Genomic DNA, 21550 nt, shown 5'->3' on the forward strand with positions numbered 1-21550 from the left:
GCCGCTGAGGGCTGCGCGGCGCCGGCCGGGCGCCCCCGCCGCCCCCCCGGAGAGCCGTGCCGTGCCGTGCCGTGCCGTGCTGTGCCGATGGGGCAGCCGCGCCGAGCCCTCGGGACCCGCCCCCGGCGCCGGCGGGACGTGCGCTAGGGCGGTGAGTACCGTGCGCGTCCCTCCCGCCGCGCCGCCGCTTTCCCCGCCGGGATCCGGGCCGGGCTGCGCTTCGCGGGAGCCCGTTGCGGCCGCCGGCCCCCCGGGCGTCCCCTCGGGGGGGGCTCCCCGGCGTCAGCGCGGGTGGGGGGCGGGCGGACGGACGGACGGGCAGGGGCGGCAGGGGAGGGGGCAGCCCCTGTGCTGGCTGCGCACGGCTGCCGTGGGAGCGTCTCCGTCCCGTCCGGGAGGGATGGGTGGAAGAGGAGGTGGTGGAGCATCCTGGTGGGAGAGTGGCAGGTTACCTGGAGGCGGGGGGGGGGACGACACGGGACGGCACAGTAGCCGTGTCGCCATGCGAGGTGATGTGCAGGCGGGTCCCTGGGCTGGGATGGCGAGAGCTTTCTTCAGGCTGTTCCTCCAGTCAAGGGCTGGGGTCCCGTGTCGCTTCTTTCCTGAAAGTGCCCATCCTTTTCTGCTTGGTCGGGAAGAGCCGCAGGAGGACCGCGGTCCCTCAATGTGTGCCTCAGGTGTCTGAAAGGGGAGGCTGTGTCCTGACCATTGCGTGCGCCGGGAGGTCAGGCTTCATGGCTAAGCAGTGCCTGGGGTTGGAACAAGGGAGGCTGGCATGGCTGCATTCCCATGGGATGCAGCCCAGAAGGTGTGCTGAGGAGCTCTGGCTGCAGGGAGGGCTTGGCCATGGAGGACAGGGAGGTGGTTAGGCTGGGCATGGGATGAGAGTGCTGCGTTGGAGGAGGGAGCCAGGGGATGGGACAGAGCCCCTGCCATCACAGAGAGAGAAGGAGAGGTGCGGCAGCTTGTAACAGGTTCTGCATACCCTGCCTAGGCAGTCACGCATCCCTGCATGCTTAGATGTCCGCTGATGTCAGTTGTCCCAGCTGAGCAGGTGCACTGCTTTGTCTAGGCTTTCCAGGTGAGTACAGCTCTGACTGAGCAAACTAGGCTGAGGAAGAAGCAGCACCTTACTCAGTGACTGTTCCTTACCCAGCCCCAGCACTGCCTGGAGTTGGAGTCCACCATGCCTTTCCCTTACCTGACCAATGTCCCTGTCTCTCTTGCAGCTGCCTGAGAGACAGGGCCAGCAAAGCCCGAGCTGCAAGTGATTAAACAAGTACCATTTAATCAATCTCCTCTGTCTGCAGAGGAGGAGTTACAAATGCCAGCAGCAGCGAAAGCCTTGTTGACATTAGGGCTACCACCAGTACAGCTGAGCCATGAGAAACTAGAGTATGCAAGAACACCGGCTGTTCTGGACTTGGCATAAATAACTTGCTCAGTAACTCTGTTTGCACTAAAGCAGAGCCTGCTGAATAATGATGCTCAGGGCCTATGGAAGAGGAAAGTGTTTTTTAAACAAATAAATAATAATTATGCTTCATGCAGGGAGTCCCCCTGGGAGGACTTCTTAGAAAGGTTTTGGTGAAAACCAAAAATAAACAAGATCCTAAGAGTCAGCATGAAGGTGCCTGGGCACCTCAAGTAGCCCTAACCATATCTTGGCTACGTTGCATAAATACACCTGATATGTGTACAGCCGTTTGCAAGGGACACCATGAGCCAGGAGCGCCCTTAGTAGAGATGGGCTGGGTGCTGATGGCAGCTGGAAAGAGTGAGACTTGGTTGCTTTAGAATGCGTCCGTGTTTTTTTGTTCTCCGTCTGCTGTGTAGAGCAAAGTCAAGAGAGTTCTCTGGGTAGGTGGTTTGTCCCAACCAGGAGGCTGAAAAGGTGATGTCTGCTGTACAGTCTCATGGGAAATTGATTTCTTCTGTTTGTGGGACTGTAGTGAGGATTTATTTTGGAGTGATGTGAGCACAAGAGCATCTCCAGAGACCCACATCAAGGCAGGGCTTGGGGTGGCCATTGATCTGTGGGAGAATAAACCACAGAGATGCTCTGCCCTGAGGTTTTCTGTCCATTTGGAGCAGCTTAGAGGCTGGGGCCTGATCCAGAGAGAAATGTTTTTCTATTGTTCTTAATGAGCAGTGAGTGCTGAAGTGTGCAAAATGCCCAGAGTATGTCTGCAGCTGGTGTTCGCTTGTTCTGCAGCTCTCTGAACGTCAAAGTGTTTAATAGTAGGGGCTCGTCGGGATGGTTCCACATACTGATTACAAGCATCACGTTGAGCTGTTTGGATCATGAAATGTTCCTTGCTACGTGTGTGCTTGGTCCTCATCCAATAAGTACCCAAATTTCAAACAAGAACTGTTAAGTACTGTTACAGCCCTGCTTCAGGCATGATGGGCTGCCTTGCCACAGGGCTGGCCGGGAGGCTGCACATTGACCTGGCTGGAGCTGGAGGCTCTTCTGGGCTGGCAAAAATGAGAAGAGGCCAATGGCACCGTGAAGTGGGGGTGCCTGTCTTCCTGGTGCTACGTTTTTGGTTTCAAGCCTTCCCCTGGCACAGGCAAAAGAAGCACACGTACACCAGAAGGATGTGGAGATTGTTTATGTTCTGCTTCTGGCCTGGCGCCAGGGGGTACAGCTTGATGACCTTGGCACTATTGGGACATTATTTATAGAAAGAGGTATTCTGGGTTTTGTATTTTTGATGTAGGAACGTGAAAACAAGTCCTGGGAGGAAAAGACCCATTGCTGGCCCCCAAATGCATCGAGACTTTCTCCAGACCAGGAAAACCAACACTTAAGAAGTGACAAGGTGTTCCCCATTCACATTGCTTCCTGCCTTCCCTTGGAAGATACAGGTTTGGTTCTGTCCTGGAGATCGCAGGCTAGCACAAGTTCACTGCATGTTTGAAGATTTCTTGCTCAGGATGCTAAAAAGATGTTTGCAAAGACAAATCCAGCTATAAGCAAAGACATTCTGATGCTTCAACATGAAGGAAAATGATAAATTACTCTGGCTGTCTTGGGTTTCCTTCTGTTTGTGAAGCTCTGTGTCATCTGCCAGGGTTAATGTATCTCAGTGTGTTTCAGTGCCCATCTGTGGTGCTGGTGTAGTGTGGCTGCCCCTGGATAACAGATGGAGAAAATGAGCCTGGGAGATGCGCAGGATCTTGCCGGATGGCCCGCCACGCAGAAGTGCCTGCGAGCCCTGTGGCCCTGCCTCCCAGGGCTCTGATAAAACCCCGGCGGCAAACTTTTGCTCTGGGTTTCGCAGTGTAGGTACATTTCTCGCCTTCATCCTGGTGTGTGTATGTGTTCTGTTAGCTAAATCTGTATGCTTCTTTCTGTCCCTCTGTATGCAAAACAGGAACTTACTGAGCACATTTGTGCATTAGTTTTGATGGGGAAATCCTTGCCTAGACTGTCCCGGACTCATTTATACCAGACCTTGGCTGGACCCTTACCCAGCTCATCTTGCAGGGGAAAGTCAAAGACCCAAAGGATGTCCAAAGCCACAGTCTGTAAGAAAGCTCTAGCCCAGATTTATCCTGACCGCCACTGTGGCTGTGGGGAGGAGGGAGGAGAGATCTGCCAAAACAGAGAAATGATCAAAACAGTAGTCACTAGGTTTAGTGCTAAAGGTGAGAGGCTTCTGCTGATGATGGTCGTCAGAAACTGTATGCTCACTTCTTGAACCTATGGGGCCAAAATCAGAAGCCTGAGCATAGGGACTGGTATCTGGCTCTGTTGTTGCAGAGCTTCCTAGAAGTGTGTGTCAGGGATTGGATTGGGATAATTTAAGTGAAAGGCTCCAAGGAGAGCATGTGGAGAAAAGCAGTTAGAAACAAATCAAACAGTGATTCAGTAGTCCAGTCTCCTGGGGAGTGATATTAGCAGTATGAGTTGATGTAGTGGGAGATGTGCACAAAGGAGTGTCAGATAATACTGGCCAGCGGCAACCTAATTATTTGTCTGGAGGGATTCTGTGTTTTCTAGGGAGATTAGTGTGTAGTCCCCTTTGCAGCTGCCTGCCACTGAGTTCAGGAGGGAAACCAGTCCTTTTCTTATTAAAATCAGGCAGCACTTCAACTGCCGGTTGGCAGAGGGGCAGGAGGAATGCAGGTGCAGGCAGAGCAGCACACAAAGGCTTGCAGCTCTCTTGTTTTTAGCCTTACCCTGCCTGGGTTGAGAAAGTAAACAGTTTGAGGCCATGTCAGCAGCCAAACCAGAGACCTACAGAGAAAACCCACAACCAGGAAACTCTGTGGGTGACTCAGCTGGTGTTTTTGTCTGAGCACGCGTTCATTCAGTAACCCATGATGGCAGCAGAAGTGCTCTTTTGTAGTAGTGCCATCTTATGAGTGAAACGCAAACCTCAGGTATCCAGTTGTTTGTGGTCACGGAAAGACTTTTCCAGCTGACAAAGGTTATTTCAGGGATCCCACTGCTCAGCCCTAAAATCACTCCAGCCCTTGCTGGGCACTGCAGTCTCTTTTTGGGCTCACAGCTCGGCCTGCTGTAGATGCAAATGACTGTGACAAAGAGCAGGCAGTTTCCCAAGGTCAGCCTGTGCATGCTGTTCTTCCTAATTCATCTTCCTTACAGCCAAGAAGGTGCCTTTAATTCAGTTTTCCTGGCTGTGCAGGGCATACACCCCTCTAGGCAGTAGCCTTGCTGGTCCCCTGTACCGTGTTGCTGCAAAGCTGTGAGGGATACATGGGCAATGGCATGGGCACAGCCTGAGTGCAGGCACTCTGCCATGCTCTATGGAGCCCTAAGGAAGGAGGATGTGGAAATGGGTGGTCATATTGGCAGCAGTAAAGGAGTTCCAGGAAGCAGGCTATTCTCTTAGGAAACAAGGTGTCTTGAAGATCCATAGGTTGAAGTCCTTCTGAATCCTTCTGTTGGACATTTGATTTTAGCTGCCTGGTATGTCATTCATTGTGAATGCTCAGTGTATTCCAAGGAGGTAGAAATGCAAGCTGCATCCTTGCCGAGGGGAGAGGGAAACTCAAGAAGTATAATACTGAGTCCAGAGGAGCTGGGTGGTACTGGCTTTTCACCAAAGTTTTCTCTGTGGCCTACATAGAAAAGTTACTGTAGAAGCTGATTAATAGCAATAGAGCGCCCAAAGATTGCTTCACAGAAAGTGGAAAGTCTGCCAGGAGTCAAAGGCTACACCAAACAGGGTTGAAGAATTTAGACCGTCTGAGGTTGTTTTCATTGGTAAGTGAGAGTAAAATTTAGCAGTCTTCAGTGCCAGCATTGCTGATGGAGACTCTGTAAGTGCTGGCCACAGATCTGGTGTGCTTCTGCACCTGCTATAGGCAGGCACCTATAGTGCATCTTCCCACCCTTGTCCCCCATTGCCCTGCCCAGTGCAACCATTTGCTCGTCGGGGTGTATGAATGTGTTCTTGCCTTGTCTGTTGGCAAAAACCCAGATACTGTACATCATGAGTTCAACAAGTCCCTTCCATGAACTGTGTCAAATGTCCACTGTTTAAATATCTGGACAAGTAGGATGCATTGAGGGTTGATGGATGGTGGAATGATAAAGCAGTTGAGCTTATCTCCTACAGCCAATTTATTCCCTGCACCACATCACCATCCAAACCAAGTGCCTGTCTTTGGCACTTGCAAAGAACATGGGGGAGAAAAGATCAGGCTGCAACCTCCACCAGAGTCACTGCTGCATGGGAATGACATTACAGGTAAAGTAATGGGGAAAGTGTTGACTAAAACCTGATGCTTCTATGTCATGAGCTCTTCTAAGCAGGAGGCTGTGCTGTGTCCTTGCTGATAGAGATGTGTGTGTATATACACACACAGCAGCGAAGCACTGTGTGTGTGTGTGTACACACATGCTGCTGTTAAGTGATGCTGATGTTACTGAAGCTTGTTGTATCCAAGTATCTGAGACTTAAAACTGTAGAAACAAAAGAAGATGCTTAAACAACCCTTGATAGTAGAGATGGGACATCTGGCAACTGCATTTTCCGTGGTTACTTGAAATCCTGATTTGTCAGTGCTGGTGCCACTAGCATTTGGCTTCCTGGATGTCCCCATTGCCTCCTTGTTCCTGAGTAGAGGAGGCAAACGAAGGTAGAGAGAAGGACTAGTCAGTACTACCATTATCCTTTCTTTCCTAAGACTTCTCACATGTGCCAGGTGAGATGGGAAAAGAGCTCCTCGACTGTGGGACCTCTTGGTTTTACTCAGATATCCCCTGTCACCAAGGCTATTGATGTCGCACGCTGGCATCCACCCCTTTGTCTCCCCTCTACTATAAAAAGAGAAATCTTGCTTTAGTTCCTTAGGCTGATGTGCATTCTCTTTAGCTGTGACTGATAAGAGCTACTTAGGACGTAGCTTCTCCGTGCCCAGCAGAAGAGAAGGGAACCCCTTTCCTTGCAGGTTGTTGTCTAGTTTTTTTAAAATCCCAAAGTGTGACTCCATCCTGTGACATGGACAAAAGTGATGTGGTGTTTGCCTAGGATTGGGTAGTGAAAAACTGACTGCAAGGATCAAGAATATCTTGTCTGTCCATATAAAAGCAATCAAAAACCTAGTCTCACTCATCTCGTAGGTTCCTCCTGTGGTCTGTGGAAAGAGGTAAGCCATTGCAGATGATGCATCCTGTCCCAAAATAGACACCTCTGGGGGATGGCTCAGCCTGCCTATTTCCCACAGAGCCAAAAAGAGGGAGTGAGGAGAGCGACAGGATCATGTTATATTTGATGCTTCCAAACCCCACTCTCTCCACCTGTGAAATGCTTTTATCTGGGCTGGGGACAGACTGTGTATGATCCTCACAGTACACATACACTGGTCTCTTGCGGAAGCTGGAGAACCTCTGGCACATCAGAGGCATTGTCTTTTTCAGTCGTCTTTTTATTATTTCCCTTTTCTGATGAAAGCTTTCTAAAGGGTACTTGTGTGCTGAATACCCATTGCTGATAATGCACATTATGAAATCCAAAAGGAAAGCTGAGATTAAATGTCACGCACTTCACAGTGGGGGAATTCAAAGAGCCTTGTTGATCTGTGCATAATTCAGGGGTTGACAGCTCATGCATAAACAAATGTGTGCACACACACGCGTGCATGCAGAGTGTTTTCCCCCGACTCAGCAGCAAATAAAAGCAAAGTCAGGTTGGTGTGAGCTCCCAGGGGAGCGAGGGTGGCGTTTGTGGGGAAAGCCTGTGGGTTCTTCAGGACTGTTTGACTTGACAACCACACTGGCAAGAGTGATCACTTTGTGGTAGTGCAGTGGGCTCCCCTCTGCCTTCCTGCCCTGCACAGCACCGCACTGATCTGTGGCTGCTTTGGTTTTACACATGGGTTTAATCTGACCGGAGGATCTTCTGAGAGCTTCTGGTGTATGTGAAAGCAGTATTGATGTGAGGTTTACCCCAAGGTTTCCACAGTGCTTTCTCCTGCCAGCAAGGAATGAAGACAGGAAAAAATTGATGTCATGCTAAGCTGGTTGTTACTCAGTCTCAGAAGGGCATTTCTGCCGCTGACACTTCATGTGTAATGAACAGAGTGCTGCACAGGAGTCCGTAGCCTTCCTCAGCAGCATGCTGTATCACAAGCAGGCAGCTGGCACTGGTGGGGTGTGGTGCCTGGGCAGTGACCTCTGAAATGTTATACCTGCTGAGCATGAGCCAAGGGAACTTGGGCAGTAGGTTTAATTTTCAAAGACAACTGGGAAAACTGAGGTCTGAGAGGTTAAATGACTCTTTCTTGGTTGCATGGAGGGGCAGCAGCACTACCAAACCTATACTCTAATTTCAGGCTTCCTACCCTGTATGCTGGACTGTAATTCTGTTCCTGAAAACAGCTGGGTTTCAGGAGAGAGAGATATTTGTGGCTCCTCCTTGTTCTGGGGGATGCTGGGGGCTGGTGCTCCCTAGACATGTCTCCATGGACCACATGTTGCCCCACTAGCTGGTTGCTAGGAATTTCTTTTACATTGTTTCGCCGCCCCCTTGTGAATTAGCAGAGCCTGTGCTAGCCCTGTCAGCAGCTATTTAGAAGTTTCCCTCTTCTAAATCTGTCCTCCTAGCTTCTGTTTGCCCAGCACGGGGAATTTTGCATCTAACATTCATAGCATTAACCTGTTGCTATAGAAACCACTAAGGTGTCAGAGATTTTTGCCACTTGGGGATAAGCTACCAAGTAGTTGTAGTATGTGTGTTGTTGGGAGGCCTTCTCCATCGTGTTTTTGCTAAGCAACTTCCAGAGCCTGTCTGCATGTCTGTGCTTATTTCAAGTCTTAGGAGCCGTAAGGGAGTGATAAACCTGGAGCTGTAACTGCATGCAAATGAGCAGGGCTTAATATTGGCAAAATCTTTTGGGAGGATGTGAGGATGTGTTCCCAAGTGGCAGTGATGGGTCCGAGTGGTCTGTAGGCTGGTAGTGCAGGGATGAGAGATGGGAGAGCTGTAATTAATCTCTGGAGCCCCCAGTATGAGGAGGACACGGACCTGTTGGAGTGGGTCCAGAGGAGGGCTGTGAAGTTAGCCAGAGGGCTGGATCCCCTCTCCTGTGAAGACAGGCTGAGAGAATTGGGATTCTTCAGCCTGGAGAAGAGAAGGGCCCTCAGGGAGACCTTACAGCAGCTTTCCAGTATCTAAAGGGGTCGACAAGAAAGCTGGAGAGGGATGTTTTACAAGGGCATGTAGCAATAGGACAAGGGGGAATGGCTTTAAGCTGAAAAAGGGTAGATTTAGATTAGATATAAGGAGGAAATTCCTGACTGTGAGGGTGCTGAGGTACTGGAACAGGCTGCCCAGAGAAGCTGTGGGTGCCCCATCCCTGGCGGTGTTCAAGGCCAGGCTGGATGGGGCTTTGAGCAACCTGGTCTAGTGGAAGGTGTCCCTGCCCGTGGTGGAGGGGCAGGGGGTGGTGTGGTGTTGGAACTAGATAATCTTTAAGGTCCCTTCTGACCCAAAGACCCAAACAATCCTATGATTCTGTGAAAGGTAGTACTGGTTTCTAGGGCAGTAAATGGTTAACCTAGAAGCAGGAACCAAGGCTCTTCCTGACATCTCCCAGCAGAGAGTATGGGACAGGCTGCTCCCTGTGGCTCCTCTCTCCCCTGAGACTGAAATATAGGTGAATGCCAAAACTCTCTGGTCTGGCAGCCTGGTTTGTCTTTACTAACCAGTGTAAAGAGATCATCACTGTGGAGCAGGACCCTAAGCAACTCCACACAAATCAAACTATCTTTTAAATATATATATATAGTATATACTTGATTTATTAATATACTTTGTATTATTAATTATATATATTTCTATAAATAATATGCTTTTACAGGATGGGGATATAACCATTGGATATGGGAAATAGCCTATAACATAGGGTTGGTGACAAGTCAGCTGTTGACTGATGGTCACTTGGGCCATTTCATATCAGGCCTGATTTACAGGATTTCTGTGTCGTAGAAGCAAACTTTACTGCTTGCACAATGAGAGGTGTGAATCCTGTGAGTGCCTACGTGCCTGGGACTCAGGAAATATCCTGGCTAGACCAAAAGTCAATCTCCCTGCTTAATGCAAATTTATTCGTCTGCCCTTCCCCACCCCACCCACCCCCCACCCCCCGCGCTGTGTGTGCGTAGACTGCACATCTGGTGGTATCATGACAGGCTGTGGGAGAAGAGGAACTCTTTGTTTTCTACAAAAATGGAAGAAAACCTTCTGATGGTGTCAGGGTGTCCTGAGCAGCTGTTCTCAGGCTGGGGCTGCAAATCCCTGCATGAAACAGGTTGGGAACCTGGTTTTGGGGTGCACAGCCCACTTCATCTTCTGTTTCATGGTTGTAGACATCGTAGTTTATAAATAGCAGTAGTTGCGTTATGCTGGATAAGTTTCTGGACTGCAGATAGAGAAATAATGTTGCTGGATGTGTAGTTCATCTTCTTTTGCAAGGGAATCTGTCAAGAATGGCTTTGAAATCACCATCTCAGTGACAGTGTACAGAGGGGTGTGCTTGCGTGTGGCTGAGGGGGCTGAACCTTCCAGACTGTAATTTCTTACAATTTTCTTTTGAGTTCTGGAAAGGGACAGAGGTGGAGGATTGCTGGCCACAAAGGTCATCGGCTTCCTGGAGGGTTTGTGAAAGGAAAGTGTCAGGTGCTTGGGGGCAGAGTGGAAAGAAAATCTGGGGAGGTTTGAGATGGTCTAGGGAAGAAGTGCCAAGAAGCCCTGTTTTACTGTGATGCTCCAGTATTCAGCGGTGTCATGGGTAAGCAGCCTGTGTTTGGTCCCACGGCTACTTTCCATAGAGTTGCTTTGAGCCTGTGCCGTGTCTCAGGTGTAAGGCAGAGATGAAATACAGAGTTGCATCAGATTTTCTGTAAAACTGACCTGTATTACGTTGTTTGGTTGAAGGGCTCTCCTGGCTTTTTAAGGCTGCTCTTTTCCAGTAGCAAGGGTTGATTTACTTGTTTTTTGGTGGTTTTGTGTGTGTGTGCATATGGGTTTTATTTTTCCTTTTAATGCATCTCTGTTGAAATAATCTGCAGGACAGATGGACCACTAAGCTTCTGGGACTCTCTCCCACAAACACCTGTCTAAGACAGCTGGGAAATCAAAGAGGAGTTCTTTTTTAATGCCCTTAAAGAAAAACAGCACCCAATCCCAATACATCTTATTTCCCTCTCTCTTCATCCTCCCAGCTCCGTGGGAAACTGAACTGCTCGGTGGCGGCCATCCATGGTGACTATGAGGGGCTGGGTGGTGGCTGCAGAGTGGAGCTGGGATGCAGTTGCTGGAGGTATCAGGGAGAGCAAGGGCAGCTCTGAGGTGATGGATTGCAGTGGCCAGCCAGGCTGAGAGCCTCGGCAGCAGGGAGGATGATGATGAAGGGGATGGACTCTTATGTAAATAATACAAATGGGAGCCACTGAAGCAGCAGATTTATCTGCAGCCAAAACACTCCTTGGCAGCAAAGGATGGGCTGCTGGAGAAAACAGGGTAGTGTGGCCAAGCTTGTACTTGGGGGGATGAGCGTGCATGTGTATGATGGACAGAACATGAAGTCTGTTTGTCCCCCATGTTGGGAACTGAGCATGTTCAGTGTGTCACAAGCTGCCCTACGAGCTGCTGCAAGGGGCAAACAAGCATTGCTCCCCTGAGGTGAAGCCTGGGTGCCCTGGCTCACCATGGAGGGGTTGGTGCGTTGTTGCAGGTGATGGTTAGCAGGCTGGCAGCAATGTGGTTGCTGTGTTTAATCACAGCTCCCCGTTGAGAAACTAGTAGAGCAACAGGGTTTTTTTATCTTATTCTGGGGAAAACAAGCATTTTGTGAGTTTTGATTGCAATGTAACTCATCCTGTGACATGGAAAGAAACTTGACTGTGGTCTCTGAAGAAGGAAATTTGAAACCTCTGGGCAATAAAATCCTTGAGCTGGGCCATACCTCCCAGATGCTATAGCTTGGCCCCCAATACCAGTGCTTCTTGGGGCAGGGTGATTTTTATGGCCTTGGGGAGCTTTCAAGCAGAAGCTGGAGAGCCAGGGCTGCAGGAGAGCAGTGGGCAGGAGGGTGCAGGGGCTGAGCATGCCCAGGGATGCAGCCCTAACACAGGCAGAGGGGAGAGTTCAGGATGCTTAGGAGAGGCTGTGCAAGCTTTGGATGTCCTTTTCTGCCTGCTGTGGTAACAGACTAAGCAGCACAAATTAACTCTTACCTCCCTGGCAGGCTGCAGAGGCTCATTGTCCCCTGCTGAGTGGCGATGCTGGCTCTATCGGTTGCTTTGGTGATTGCTGTAGGTACAGGTTCTGTGGCCGTGGGCAGCACTGCACCACCCACAAACACGGTTGGAGCGCGTGTGGCCGTGGGGCACATCTAACCCGCAGGGTGAACTTTGGACGTGCCCGAGGTGACTTTTTGTGCATCACGGGTCGTTTGGGTTTTGTCTGTAAGAGGATCTTGGAGGCACTCATCGAAGATACCTTTGACCTAAAGATTTTGCTTTGTGTTTTCATCATGTGTAGGAGCAGGAGACCTACTGTTTAGGTTTGTACATTTTCCCTAGGGGGGATGCAGTGTCCCTGTGCCTGTTAGAGCTGCTTAAGGAAGCATCAGGGCTGGGGCAGAGTTGGGGATGAACCTCTGGCAAGAGATGTGTCCTGCTGGTGTTGCAAAGAGCCTTTTGTGCTGAAAGGGCTGGTATTTATGTGGGAAGGGAGTCCTATGTACCTGGCTTGTTACAGGTGAGAAATTTGAAGTATCCCTGTTGCTTAGGTGTACAGACTGTGCTGGACTGAGTGGGAGCAGCAGTTGCATTATGCTGCTGTGGTGGCTGAGTGCTAATTCTTTTTACTGCCTGAGCATCAGGTTATTTTTGGCTTGATCAAGTTTCATTCCCTGCAGGTGTCTGAGGATTTCTGACCTGCAGAAACTGCTTTGGGAGAGTTTCTCTTCTTTAGGGTAGAGAACTTAACACTCCTTGTGCAAGGCATGGGTAGCCCTATATTCTTCCCAGAAAAAAATGCAAATTATTCCATTATTGGTTTTAAATGCGTTGCTAGCCCAGAGTGTGCAAAGCTGTGTGCTGCAGCTGACATGGAAGACATCCACTGTGAGATGGGGATAGTGATGGACTGTCACGGCTGGCTGGTGGCAGAGAGGGTCCTAATCATCTAAATATCTGCTCTTGATAGAAATCTAGGCAGGGAACTGGTTCAATCACTGTGGGTTTGGGATGTGCAGTTGTTGAAATACAGCATGAATGTAGCTGTGCCTTGGTAGTTACATGGGGAGTTCTGGCTTGGGATCTCCTCCACCGTGGGCTTCCTAGGGAAACTTTTATCAGACTGTTTGGATAAGACACACAAAGATGCTTGGTGGCTCTCAGGTGTGGTGTTCAGATAGACACAGGGGATTGAAATCCCAAGGGATGGGGCAAGAGTCTTGAAGTATCTGAGGTTGGTTACCAAGAAAATTTATGCATGTAAAAGTGAGCGGACTGAGCCTTCGGGGGCAGGGGGAGTCTTAAATCCTACTTGACTGGGCAACAGCCTAATGTTTGTAAGTGCCAAGGTACTTAGTACGTCTGTGGATCCTGTCCTGTCCTTAATCTACTTGTACTTTCAAAGTGGGGATATCATCTGTCCTGAAGGTGCAGGGCTACAGTAAGGTGAGGCTGTGAGACACTGAGATAGTTTGTTAATGAGCCTTGTGGACAAGAAGAGGGAAGACATGGCTGTCTGCTTGAAAATTATATGTGGAGGGTTACCTTTCCCTTTCTGGCTGATCTTGCTCTTGTATGACTGTGCTGACCTGTGCATCCACTGCCTCTTGTAGCCCTGCCTGTGTGTTTGAGCTCAGTCTTTCTCACTGTCTCATACTGTAGGTATGGGGTCATCTAAAGCAGTTGCTATGGACCTGGCACTGTCCTTACCAGAAAAGAGGCAGGACCACCAGAGTCTGGAGAAACAGCAGAAGAGCTGGATGGACAATTGCATTATGGCTTCTGGGCCCACACAAGAGAAATAAATGCTGTGGGCAGCAGTCTGGGTGTGAGAGCAGAGTATGGTGCAGCTGCTGCTCTGGGTGCTCTTTTCATGTATGGACACCTTTGTGTTGCTGCAGCACTGGAGAACTCCCCTGGGCTTTGCCAGGATGCTCCTGGGGAACTCTAATATTGTAAAGGGATAGTGCTGCTGCTTCATACTTACTAGTGGTTCTCAACCTGTTGTCCATGAAAGATGCTTAGGCATGGCAGGTGCCTTGTTAGGCTGTTACAAAGGGCATACATCTGCTGCACCTTCTTGGTTAATTCAGGCATAACAAATCAAGGTGGGCTCAAGATGTTGTCTCAGGCATATTGACTTAGGAAATCTATAACAGGATAGCAAGGGTCCTCTCCCTGGCCTGCACATGGTAAGAGCTGAACAAACGTGTGGCCAGCTTAGACATAGAAACCTTTCACTCCTTATCCTGCCTTGAAACCAGTTCATTTTCTTTTCCTCTGTTTGCAAATTGGAAGTGCCATCAAACTCTTGGAGTGAGAGGTACTGCAGTACCACTCCTTTAATTCGAGCAGCACTGTTTTGTCAGGTAAAAGGCTGCACCATGGATGGTAGTACCACTGAAACAACATCCCGCTTAGCAGTAGGCATCAGCCCTGTCCCTAGGGCCCCTGGGGAGCAGTGTCCTTGCAGGTGGGCAGGATACCACCCATCAGCTGCTTGGCAGTGGCTTGCCGAAGCTGTAGGCAGTCAACTTCAGGTGCTTGCAGGAATGAGGTCTGGTTCCCCCTCGCAGTACCGTGTGCCTCCCCTGATGGGTGCGCAGCTCTGGCTGCTGCAGCAGCAGCATCGCGTGTACGGTTGAGTCTCCTCTCTCCTGCGCTGCAGAGCTGCTCTGCTCTCCAGACGCTGGGAGGGAAACGGAGATGCTGGGGGAAGAGCTGTGGAGGTGGGGAGATTGAGCTATCATTAGCATGGCACCAGTGAGGTTTCTTTGCACCACTAAGCAGTAGCTATCAAAATTGAGTGCAGTATGCTGAACAGCTGAGCGAGGAACACATACTGAAAGGAGTCTGTGAAGAAAAGGGATTTTGGAGGAAAAAAAACCCTCTTTCAACTGCATATAGGCACTGCCCATCACTGAGAGCTGTGGCAGGGAGTGGGAATTGCCTGTTTATGGCGACTGATCTGCGCAGCCCCTGGGATGCTTAGAAAAAGGATTAAGGAGGAAAGAATTGCAGGAGGAGGAGGTGGAGGTTTCCCTTTGAAAATGCACAGGCTAATAAAAAACATCCTCTAAATTGTCATTGTGTCAGGATACATTAATGTAAGTATAACATTTCTAAATCCTCATCTTCTATCTGAATGCAGTTGAATTAGTGCTAATGCATTCATTAGCTCATTCATTAATATTCAGTATTCATTAGGTTGGCTCTTTCTCTGGAAGATGTGGGTTGTGAGACATAGGACTGGCTGCAGGGCCATGCCGTAGCTGTGTGTAGCATGGTAGCAGTATGGTTTTATGTACCAGAATGGCCTTTCTGATTGTTTCATTAGCATTTGTGTCTGGCCTGTGTTGTCCTGTCTCTTGGCCAGTGGTTTACCACAAATTAGTGGAAATATTTAATGGGATAGCAGTGCTAACGGTGATGTGAATAATTTTCCACTAACTCCTGCCCTGAAAGCAACTGGCAAGATGAGTGATGAAGGCAAATTTTGATCTTTTGGCCTGTGGTCAGAGTTGCAAAACTAACTCTAATCAGAGCTGTTCATTGCTGTCTTCATTGGTGAGTCACAGCGTCCTTCCCTCAACCCCCCATTACCTTCCTTTGCTTCTTGCCCTCAGGAGAGATACTCTAGATATGAAGATGTTGGGGGGGGGGAGGTGGGGGTGTCTTTTTTTCCCCCATCCCATCTTCCCTTCCTCTGCCTCTTCAGACTGTGAGGATAGAGCAGGAGGCATGGGCAGCAGGCTTTCCCTGGCAAGAAACCAAGAAGCATCCAGAGGTGCCAGGCTGGTGTGGCCAGCAGGATCAGTACTGCAAGTCCTGTCAAGGCCAGCAAGCCTCAGGCCTCTCAACCCTGGAGAGGGCTTTGGTGGCACAGGACCAGTAGAATGCTGTTGCTCAAACCCTCTGCCACACTTTTGCCTCAGCTGACAAGTCTTTGTGGACTTTGCTTTGCTCCCCACCAAAGCATGCAGGGGAGGGGGAGCTGCTGAATAGGTACCCAGTGCCTTTACAGGGGTGTGAGGGTCCTCCTGATGGCGCGGCATACCTGGGGCACCAAGCACCAGCCCTTTGCTTGGGACTGTCCTCCCTGTGTCCCAGGAGCTGTGTTGGGCCAGATGAGGGATGTGGTCCTGAGGCTCACCATGAGAGAGAGGAGCATTCAGCGGAGGGGTGTTGCTTCAGAATTGGGCTGGATAGCTTGGGCTAAGATAGGGCTAAAAATACCACAGCAACAGGTCTTCTCTGGTTTTAGCAGCAGTGCTGTTCTGATGGGAAACCACTCAGCATCCAACCTTGTGAGTCTGGATCTGCCAGGAGCAGAAAGTACTGAAGAAACTGTAATGAATTAAAAAGAGGTCAAGCTTTTATTTTGACACATCACTCTGGCTTTGAGGTGGATTTTGTGTGCAGATTATTTAGACTGGAGTACACACAAATTACTGTGACAATTTGGATCAGCAAACTCCAGACATGGTAAATCTTCCAAACTTCTCTACTAGCAGCCACCTTTTGAGCTGCTTGCCATGTGCTTGAGTGTAGGCATGAGTATACAGCTTCCACCTTCCTCCCTGAGTGGTTGTTTTCTGTTGTCCCAGTTTGCAAATATTTCTAGACCTGGCAGATCTATCTGGGTCTGTGCTGCCTCTGGGCTTAGTCAGTGGAATAAGAGCAAAAAACCACAACTGAAACAACCCCACTGCAGTCCAAAAGAAGCACCTGCAAAGCTGTGAGTAGCTGAACTGGCTCCCTGAAAAGAATTTTGCCTGTGGTCTGCCGAAAGGGTCTTATTAAACCCTTTAGCACAGGACTCAGCCTTTGCGCTGCCCCAGCAAGACCTCTGAGCTTTGCCTTACAGAAAGGGTTATGTTGGGCACTCACAGGCATGACTGTCCACTCGTGCCTGGACAACCACAGGGAAGGGTTTTCCTGCAAGAGGGAAATCCCTCACAAAGCAGTGGGACAGCACTTGCATGCACCATGCCAAAATAACCAGCACCTCATTTCATTACTCCCTGAAGACTCGTGAAGTCTTTAGATGTGACTGTGAGTCGTCTCCTCCTGGGGCAGCCGTGGGAGGGCTCAGCTGGGGCAATGGACTGCTGGTGCCTGCGCTTGCTTGGGCCAGGTTAGCTGTGCCTAGTGCCAGCAGGGGTTTGTTGGTGGCTATCTGGGAGGGCGAAGTGGCAAATTGAAAAAACATGTTTGTGTTCAGCTGAACCAAGATGAAACGAAGACAAATTGGAGGAAAAGGCTTTCCTAACTGAGGGTTTGCAGGGTTTTATGGTTGCAGGGTGATGTAGGATGATTTCGTGGGACTCTTTACACTCCTACCTTTATACTACCATGCCAAGGCAGAAGTTATCTTTTCCACCATAGCTTCTATCAGTTATCTTTGTCTTGTTCTTTCTTATCCCAGATAGTATCTGTAGTTTCTATTTGCTATCAGCTTCCATTTCCCAGAAAACAACGTATCCTTAAGGAAAGTCTCTGGCTCCTTGTTTTCAAGGGCAGGTATGTTTGGCACAGCTTGGGGGCTGCAGCTTCTGGTGGGGGGACACAAATAAATACCTGAGACTTTTGCGGTATTTGGCCTGAAATGGCAGCTGAAGGGTGTGAAGTATGGCGTGGAGAAAGGCAAAAGGCAAAGCATCACTCAATGACTGTAATTGCCCTAATCTGGGAAATGGCAAAGAGGTACTGTTGGGTATTTCATGCTGAAATAGGCTAGATTATGGTTTGTAGGTCAAAAGCATTTATAGCTAAATGCCCATGCTAAAGCCACACTGCTCTGATTTATTTTTTTTTTTCCCCTTCCCCCCCTTGGCAGATGCCAATGACGGCAGGATCACCCTGAGATGAGCCACCTGTAGCCAGGGCCAGCCCCGCTATCAGGGCTCCTTGCCCTGGGATGATGAGGAGCTGTCTGCTGGCCTAACAGGAAGATTTTGTGACAGTCATTGGTTTTCTTTTTTTCTTGAACCTTGTGACATTGCATGTGACAGTGGAGCCACTTCCTGTGCCTGCTTTGTGCCACCTCGCCAGTGAGGGCTTGGTTGTGGGGAGCCACCACCATGGCGGCAAAGCAGCCCCCACCGCTGATGAAGAAGCACAGCCAGACTGACCTGGTGAGCAGGCTGAAGACACGCAAGATCCTGGGTGTTGGCGGGGAGGACGATGATGGTGAAGTCCATCGCTCAAAGGTAAGGTCAGGGGAGAGGGAAGCCTGCCTGCAGTAACGATGGGAAGGAGACCTTCTCCCTGGGAAACTGAGGTGGTGTGTCTTCTGTCTTCTCTTTTTAGCATCTAACCTCTGCAACTTCTTCGGCAAAAACAGGTCTCCCAGCTCCATGGGGCTCCTGTAAAGGGCAGGGTGGAAGCTGTGGTGGGACAAGCAGTGCTGCCTTCGAGCAGCAATGGGCCATGCCACCTGCTAAGTGCACAGGAATGGCTTTCTGTGGTAATGGGGTGAGCTCTGCCCTCAAGCTGCTTTAATCTGTTCCTGAAATTGTATAGCCAAGACACCAGTGAGCTAGCTTAGAGCTGGTGTCATAGGACCATGATGCCACCAATGCCCACCAGCCAGTGGCCTGGACATTGGAGCAGCAATTTAAGCAGTACCTCTCGGAAGGGGTTTGAATTGCAAACAAACCTGTTTCAGTGAAATACCGGAGCTGGAGGACACGTGTGAGTCCCACAGGAGCCCTGTCCCAGACGTGCCCTGGAAAACTTGCTGGCAGGGCACTGCCCAGCTCTTACTTGCATGTGGGGAGCAGCACAGAGCTCTCCAAGAGCTCTCAGCACCTAAAAGCGCTCCCCCAGTACCTTTCCCTGTTGCTGGTCTGTGTAGCCTTCTTGTCTGTGTGGCTTGAGGTGGTCACGGCTGGGTATTGCTCTGGGCAGTGCGAATGCCAGAGCCAGAGGGATGCTGTGACACCCCAAGGGCTCTGTTGATGCCTGTGCTCCATTGGGATGTGATGTGCAGGTGGTGTGTGGGAGGAGGTAGTTCCCTACTTATATAGGTAAGAGAAGACAAGAGTTAATGTTGACCCTGCCCCACGCTGCAGGTGGCTGATCCCAGTAAGGGAGCAGTAGAGGCTGCAGCTCCTGATGGAAATCAGGACAGCCTTCAGCAAGTGATCGGACCACAGGGTCACAGATGGATCCCTTGTCCTCGCCCTCATTCCAGCCCTCTTAGAGATAAGCTCCCATACGGGGTTAGGTGTGTGGTTTTGGGCTGGCAAATACTGCCTAAAGGTTGGGGAAGGGTCTGCTCAGTCATCTTGTGTCTTTTGTTTGAATTTCAGATTAGCCAGGTACTGGGAAATGAAATCAAGTTTGCTGTCCGGGAACCACTGGGGCTCAGGTAAGATATTGGGCCACCCTGGAGCTAGGTCATCTGAGGGGCCTCGGTCACATCATCCCTGCCAGCTCTGGCTGTTGACACCAGCTCTACTGCTGTGCCAGCATTGCTGCCTGCTGTGGGACCAGACCAGCTCTGCTTTCTTCCCCCATCAGCCTGAGACCCTCAAGCTCTTGTCCCACAGCAGGTGTTGGAAACCACGGGGCTGAAGGAGCTTCTGGTCTCATGTGTGACAGGGTGGTGAGTCCTGTGGGGGGGACCCTCTCTGTGCTGTCCACTTGGCAGTGTCACTTCCCTCCTCCCCTTGGGTGAGGGGGGTTTCGGCTCTGTCTCGCCAGCGAGGCCGGTCTGCGTGCTGAGGCTGGAGCTAGGGAGGTGTGGGGACTTGAGTCCTCCCGCGAGAGGCTTCTGGCTGCCTCGGTTGTGCGAATGGGAAGGATGAAGGCTGATGACTGAGCAAACAGCCAGTAATGCTTTGTGAAGTGTGAGTGATGGGATTGCCCCCATGCTCATGCCAGGTCCTCTGTCTTCCCTCTCATGCAGGGTCTGGCAGCTGGTTTCCGCCATCATGTTTTCTGGGGTCGCCATCATGGTAAGTGAGGGACGTGGTCCTGGGCACCGCCAGCTCCCGGCTGCTGAAGGGGTGCCCCAGCATGGCTCCCCGGCACTTATCCCCCTCCTAGCACCTGCCGCCGCTTTCTCTTATGAGGTCTTTGCCCTCACTGTGTCTCTGTAATGGGCTTTGCCAGCAGTGTCCTTGGCAGTTTGTTCCCATCGCCAGAGTCTGTTTTCATTAGCAGGGTCATAAACCACACACGGCACCGCAGCCTTGGCCACAGAAGACGGCCGTGAAGCCAGTAGCTGACATGCTGATACTTCTTGCGCCTCCTTAATTTCCAATTTCCTGGCCAGCAGCTCCAATCCCATAAAAGCATGATGTCGGAGCGCTGCTGCCTGAGCAGGCTTGTTTTGATGGCTCTGGCCAGTGCAGGCTGCTGAGTCTCTTCCCTTGCCTCTGCCAGGCCCTCACTTTCCCTGACCAGCTCTACGATGCCATCTTTGATGAGGAATCGGTGAGCAGCAGCAAGACTCCCATCCGGCTCTATGGAGGAGCCCTCCTCAGTGAGTGCTGTGCCGCTGTACCTGGGGCATCTGCTGTTAGCAAAGAAATTGTTTTAGGGGTATTTTGAAAAGCTCAGCTTCTGCCGCTTTTTCCTAGCGATGGCTCAGGCTTGCTGCAGGTAAGGTAAGAAAGGCTATGCGTGCTCTAAATACCTGGGAGAGTATTCCAAGTGCCCCAGCAAAGGGAGGTTGTAGCTGGGCTGGAAGGTGGGCTGGGGCCAGAACCTCGTGGGAGTGAGTGGGAGGAGAGAAGGGGCAAGCAGTGGCATCTCAGGAGGGGCCCAAAAGCCAGGGGACAAAAGGACAAGAAGTTGAGGGGAGCTTAGAGAAATGGCCTGGAAAAGAAAATGAGCAGAGGAATTGCACGGGGTTTGTGTAGCTTTGCACCCTGTGGTGCAGCTGCCGTGCTCCCAGGCTGCAGGGACTGCGCCTTCTGGGTGCCCATCCAGGTTCCTCTTTGGGGCTAGCACCCTGCGAGGTGCCCAGCATCAAAGGGCCGGCAGGTGCTTGCGAGCTATGTTTTTTTTTTTGCTGAGGGGAGGCTGAGGGCAGGCTGTTGAATGGGGGGGATGCTGAACTTGATGATCTTAAAGGTCTCTTCCAACCTAAATGATTCTATGATTGGATGCCCCGGCTCCTTCCCGCAGCCTGCAGCAGCACCTCGCGGGGATCGCTGGAAATGCGGCAGCCGACGGGAACGAAGCTGCCTGTAGAACTGCTTCCCTCCATCCTCCCACGGGAGGCCAGAATGGTTCACCTGGGAGCAGGCGGGTGGGCTGCCCCTTCCCGGGGATCCACACTGGCCCTCAGGCTTTCTGCTGGCCCTCCGCAGGTATCTCACTCATCATGTGGAATGCCCTTTACACGGCTGAAAAAGTCATCATCCGCTGGACCTTGCTGATGGAGGCGTGCTACTTCACCGTGCAGTTCCTGGGTGAGTAGGAACTCATCCAGGAAGCCATCCAGTAGGGAGGAGAAGGATGCAAAGGATGGGGGTGCATGCTGTGTACCCCCACGGGGCGGGGCAGTGGGAGAAGTGGAAGCAGGCAGGACAACGGGCATGAGCAAATGCAAAACAGGAGCAGTGCCTTTGGGTCCAATGGGGTAAGCTCTGGGCTGAGGGGTTTGCGGGGTGAGGCCCTGGGAATTGCAGTGGACTCAGCTGATGGGAAGGCACTGCCTCTGCTGCCTGTCTGGCACAGCCGTGGGGCACCCGATCCCCAGCTGTTCCTGTGCTGTGCCTCGCTTGTGCTGGAGATGTCTCCTTTGCTCTGCAGGACTGGCAGAGGTGACCTGGCCCCTGCCAGTTGCTCTGCCTTTTCCTTTCCCATAGA

General features: G+C 50.8%; 1 protein-coding gene across 1 annotated transcript in view; it reads left to right on the plus strand.

Moving 5' to 3' along the window:
- Positions 1-21550, plus strand: part of TP53I11 (tumor protein p53 inducible protein 11) — a 26186-nt gene continuing 4636 nt past the window's right edge. Inside the window, exons 1-6 of the mRNA XM_037394017.1 lie at positions 1-151; positions 17562-17934; positions 19039-19097; positions 19638-19686; positions 20117-20216; positions 21049-21150. Coding sequence (XP_037249914.1) covers positions 17806-17934; positions 19039-19097; positions 19638-19686; positions 20117-20216; positions 21049-21150 — 439 coding nt within the window. The 5' untranslated portion in view covers positions 1-151; positions 17562-17805. The remainder of the gene's footprint in view (positions 152-17561; positions 17935-19038; positions 19098-19637; positions 19687-20116; positions 20217-21048; positions 21151-21550) is intronic.

This window comes from Falco rusticolus, chromosome 7 (genome assembly GCF_015220075.1).
Source record: "Falco rusticolus isolate bFalRus1 chromosome 7, bFalRus1.pri, whole genome shotgun sequence".
Lineage (NCBI taxonomy): Eukaryota > Metazoa > Chordata > Aves > Falconiformes > Falconidae > Falco > Falco rusticolus.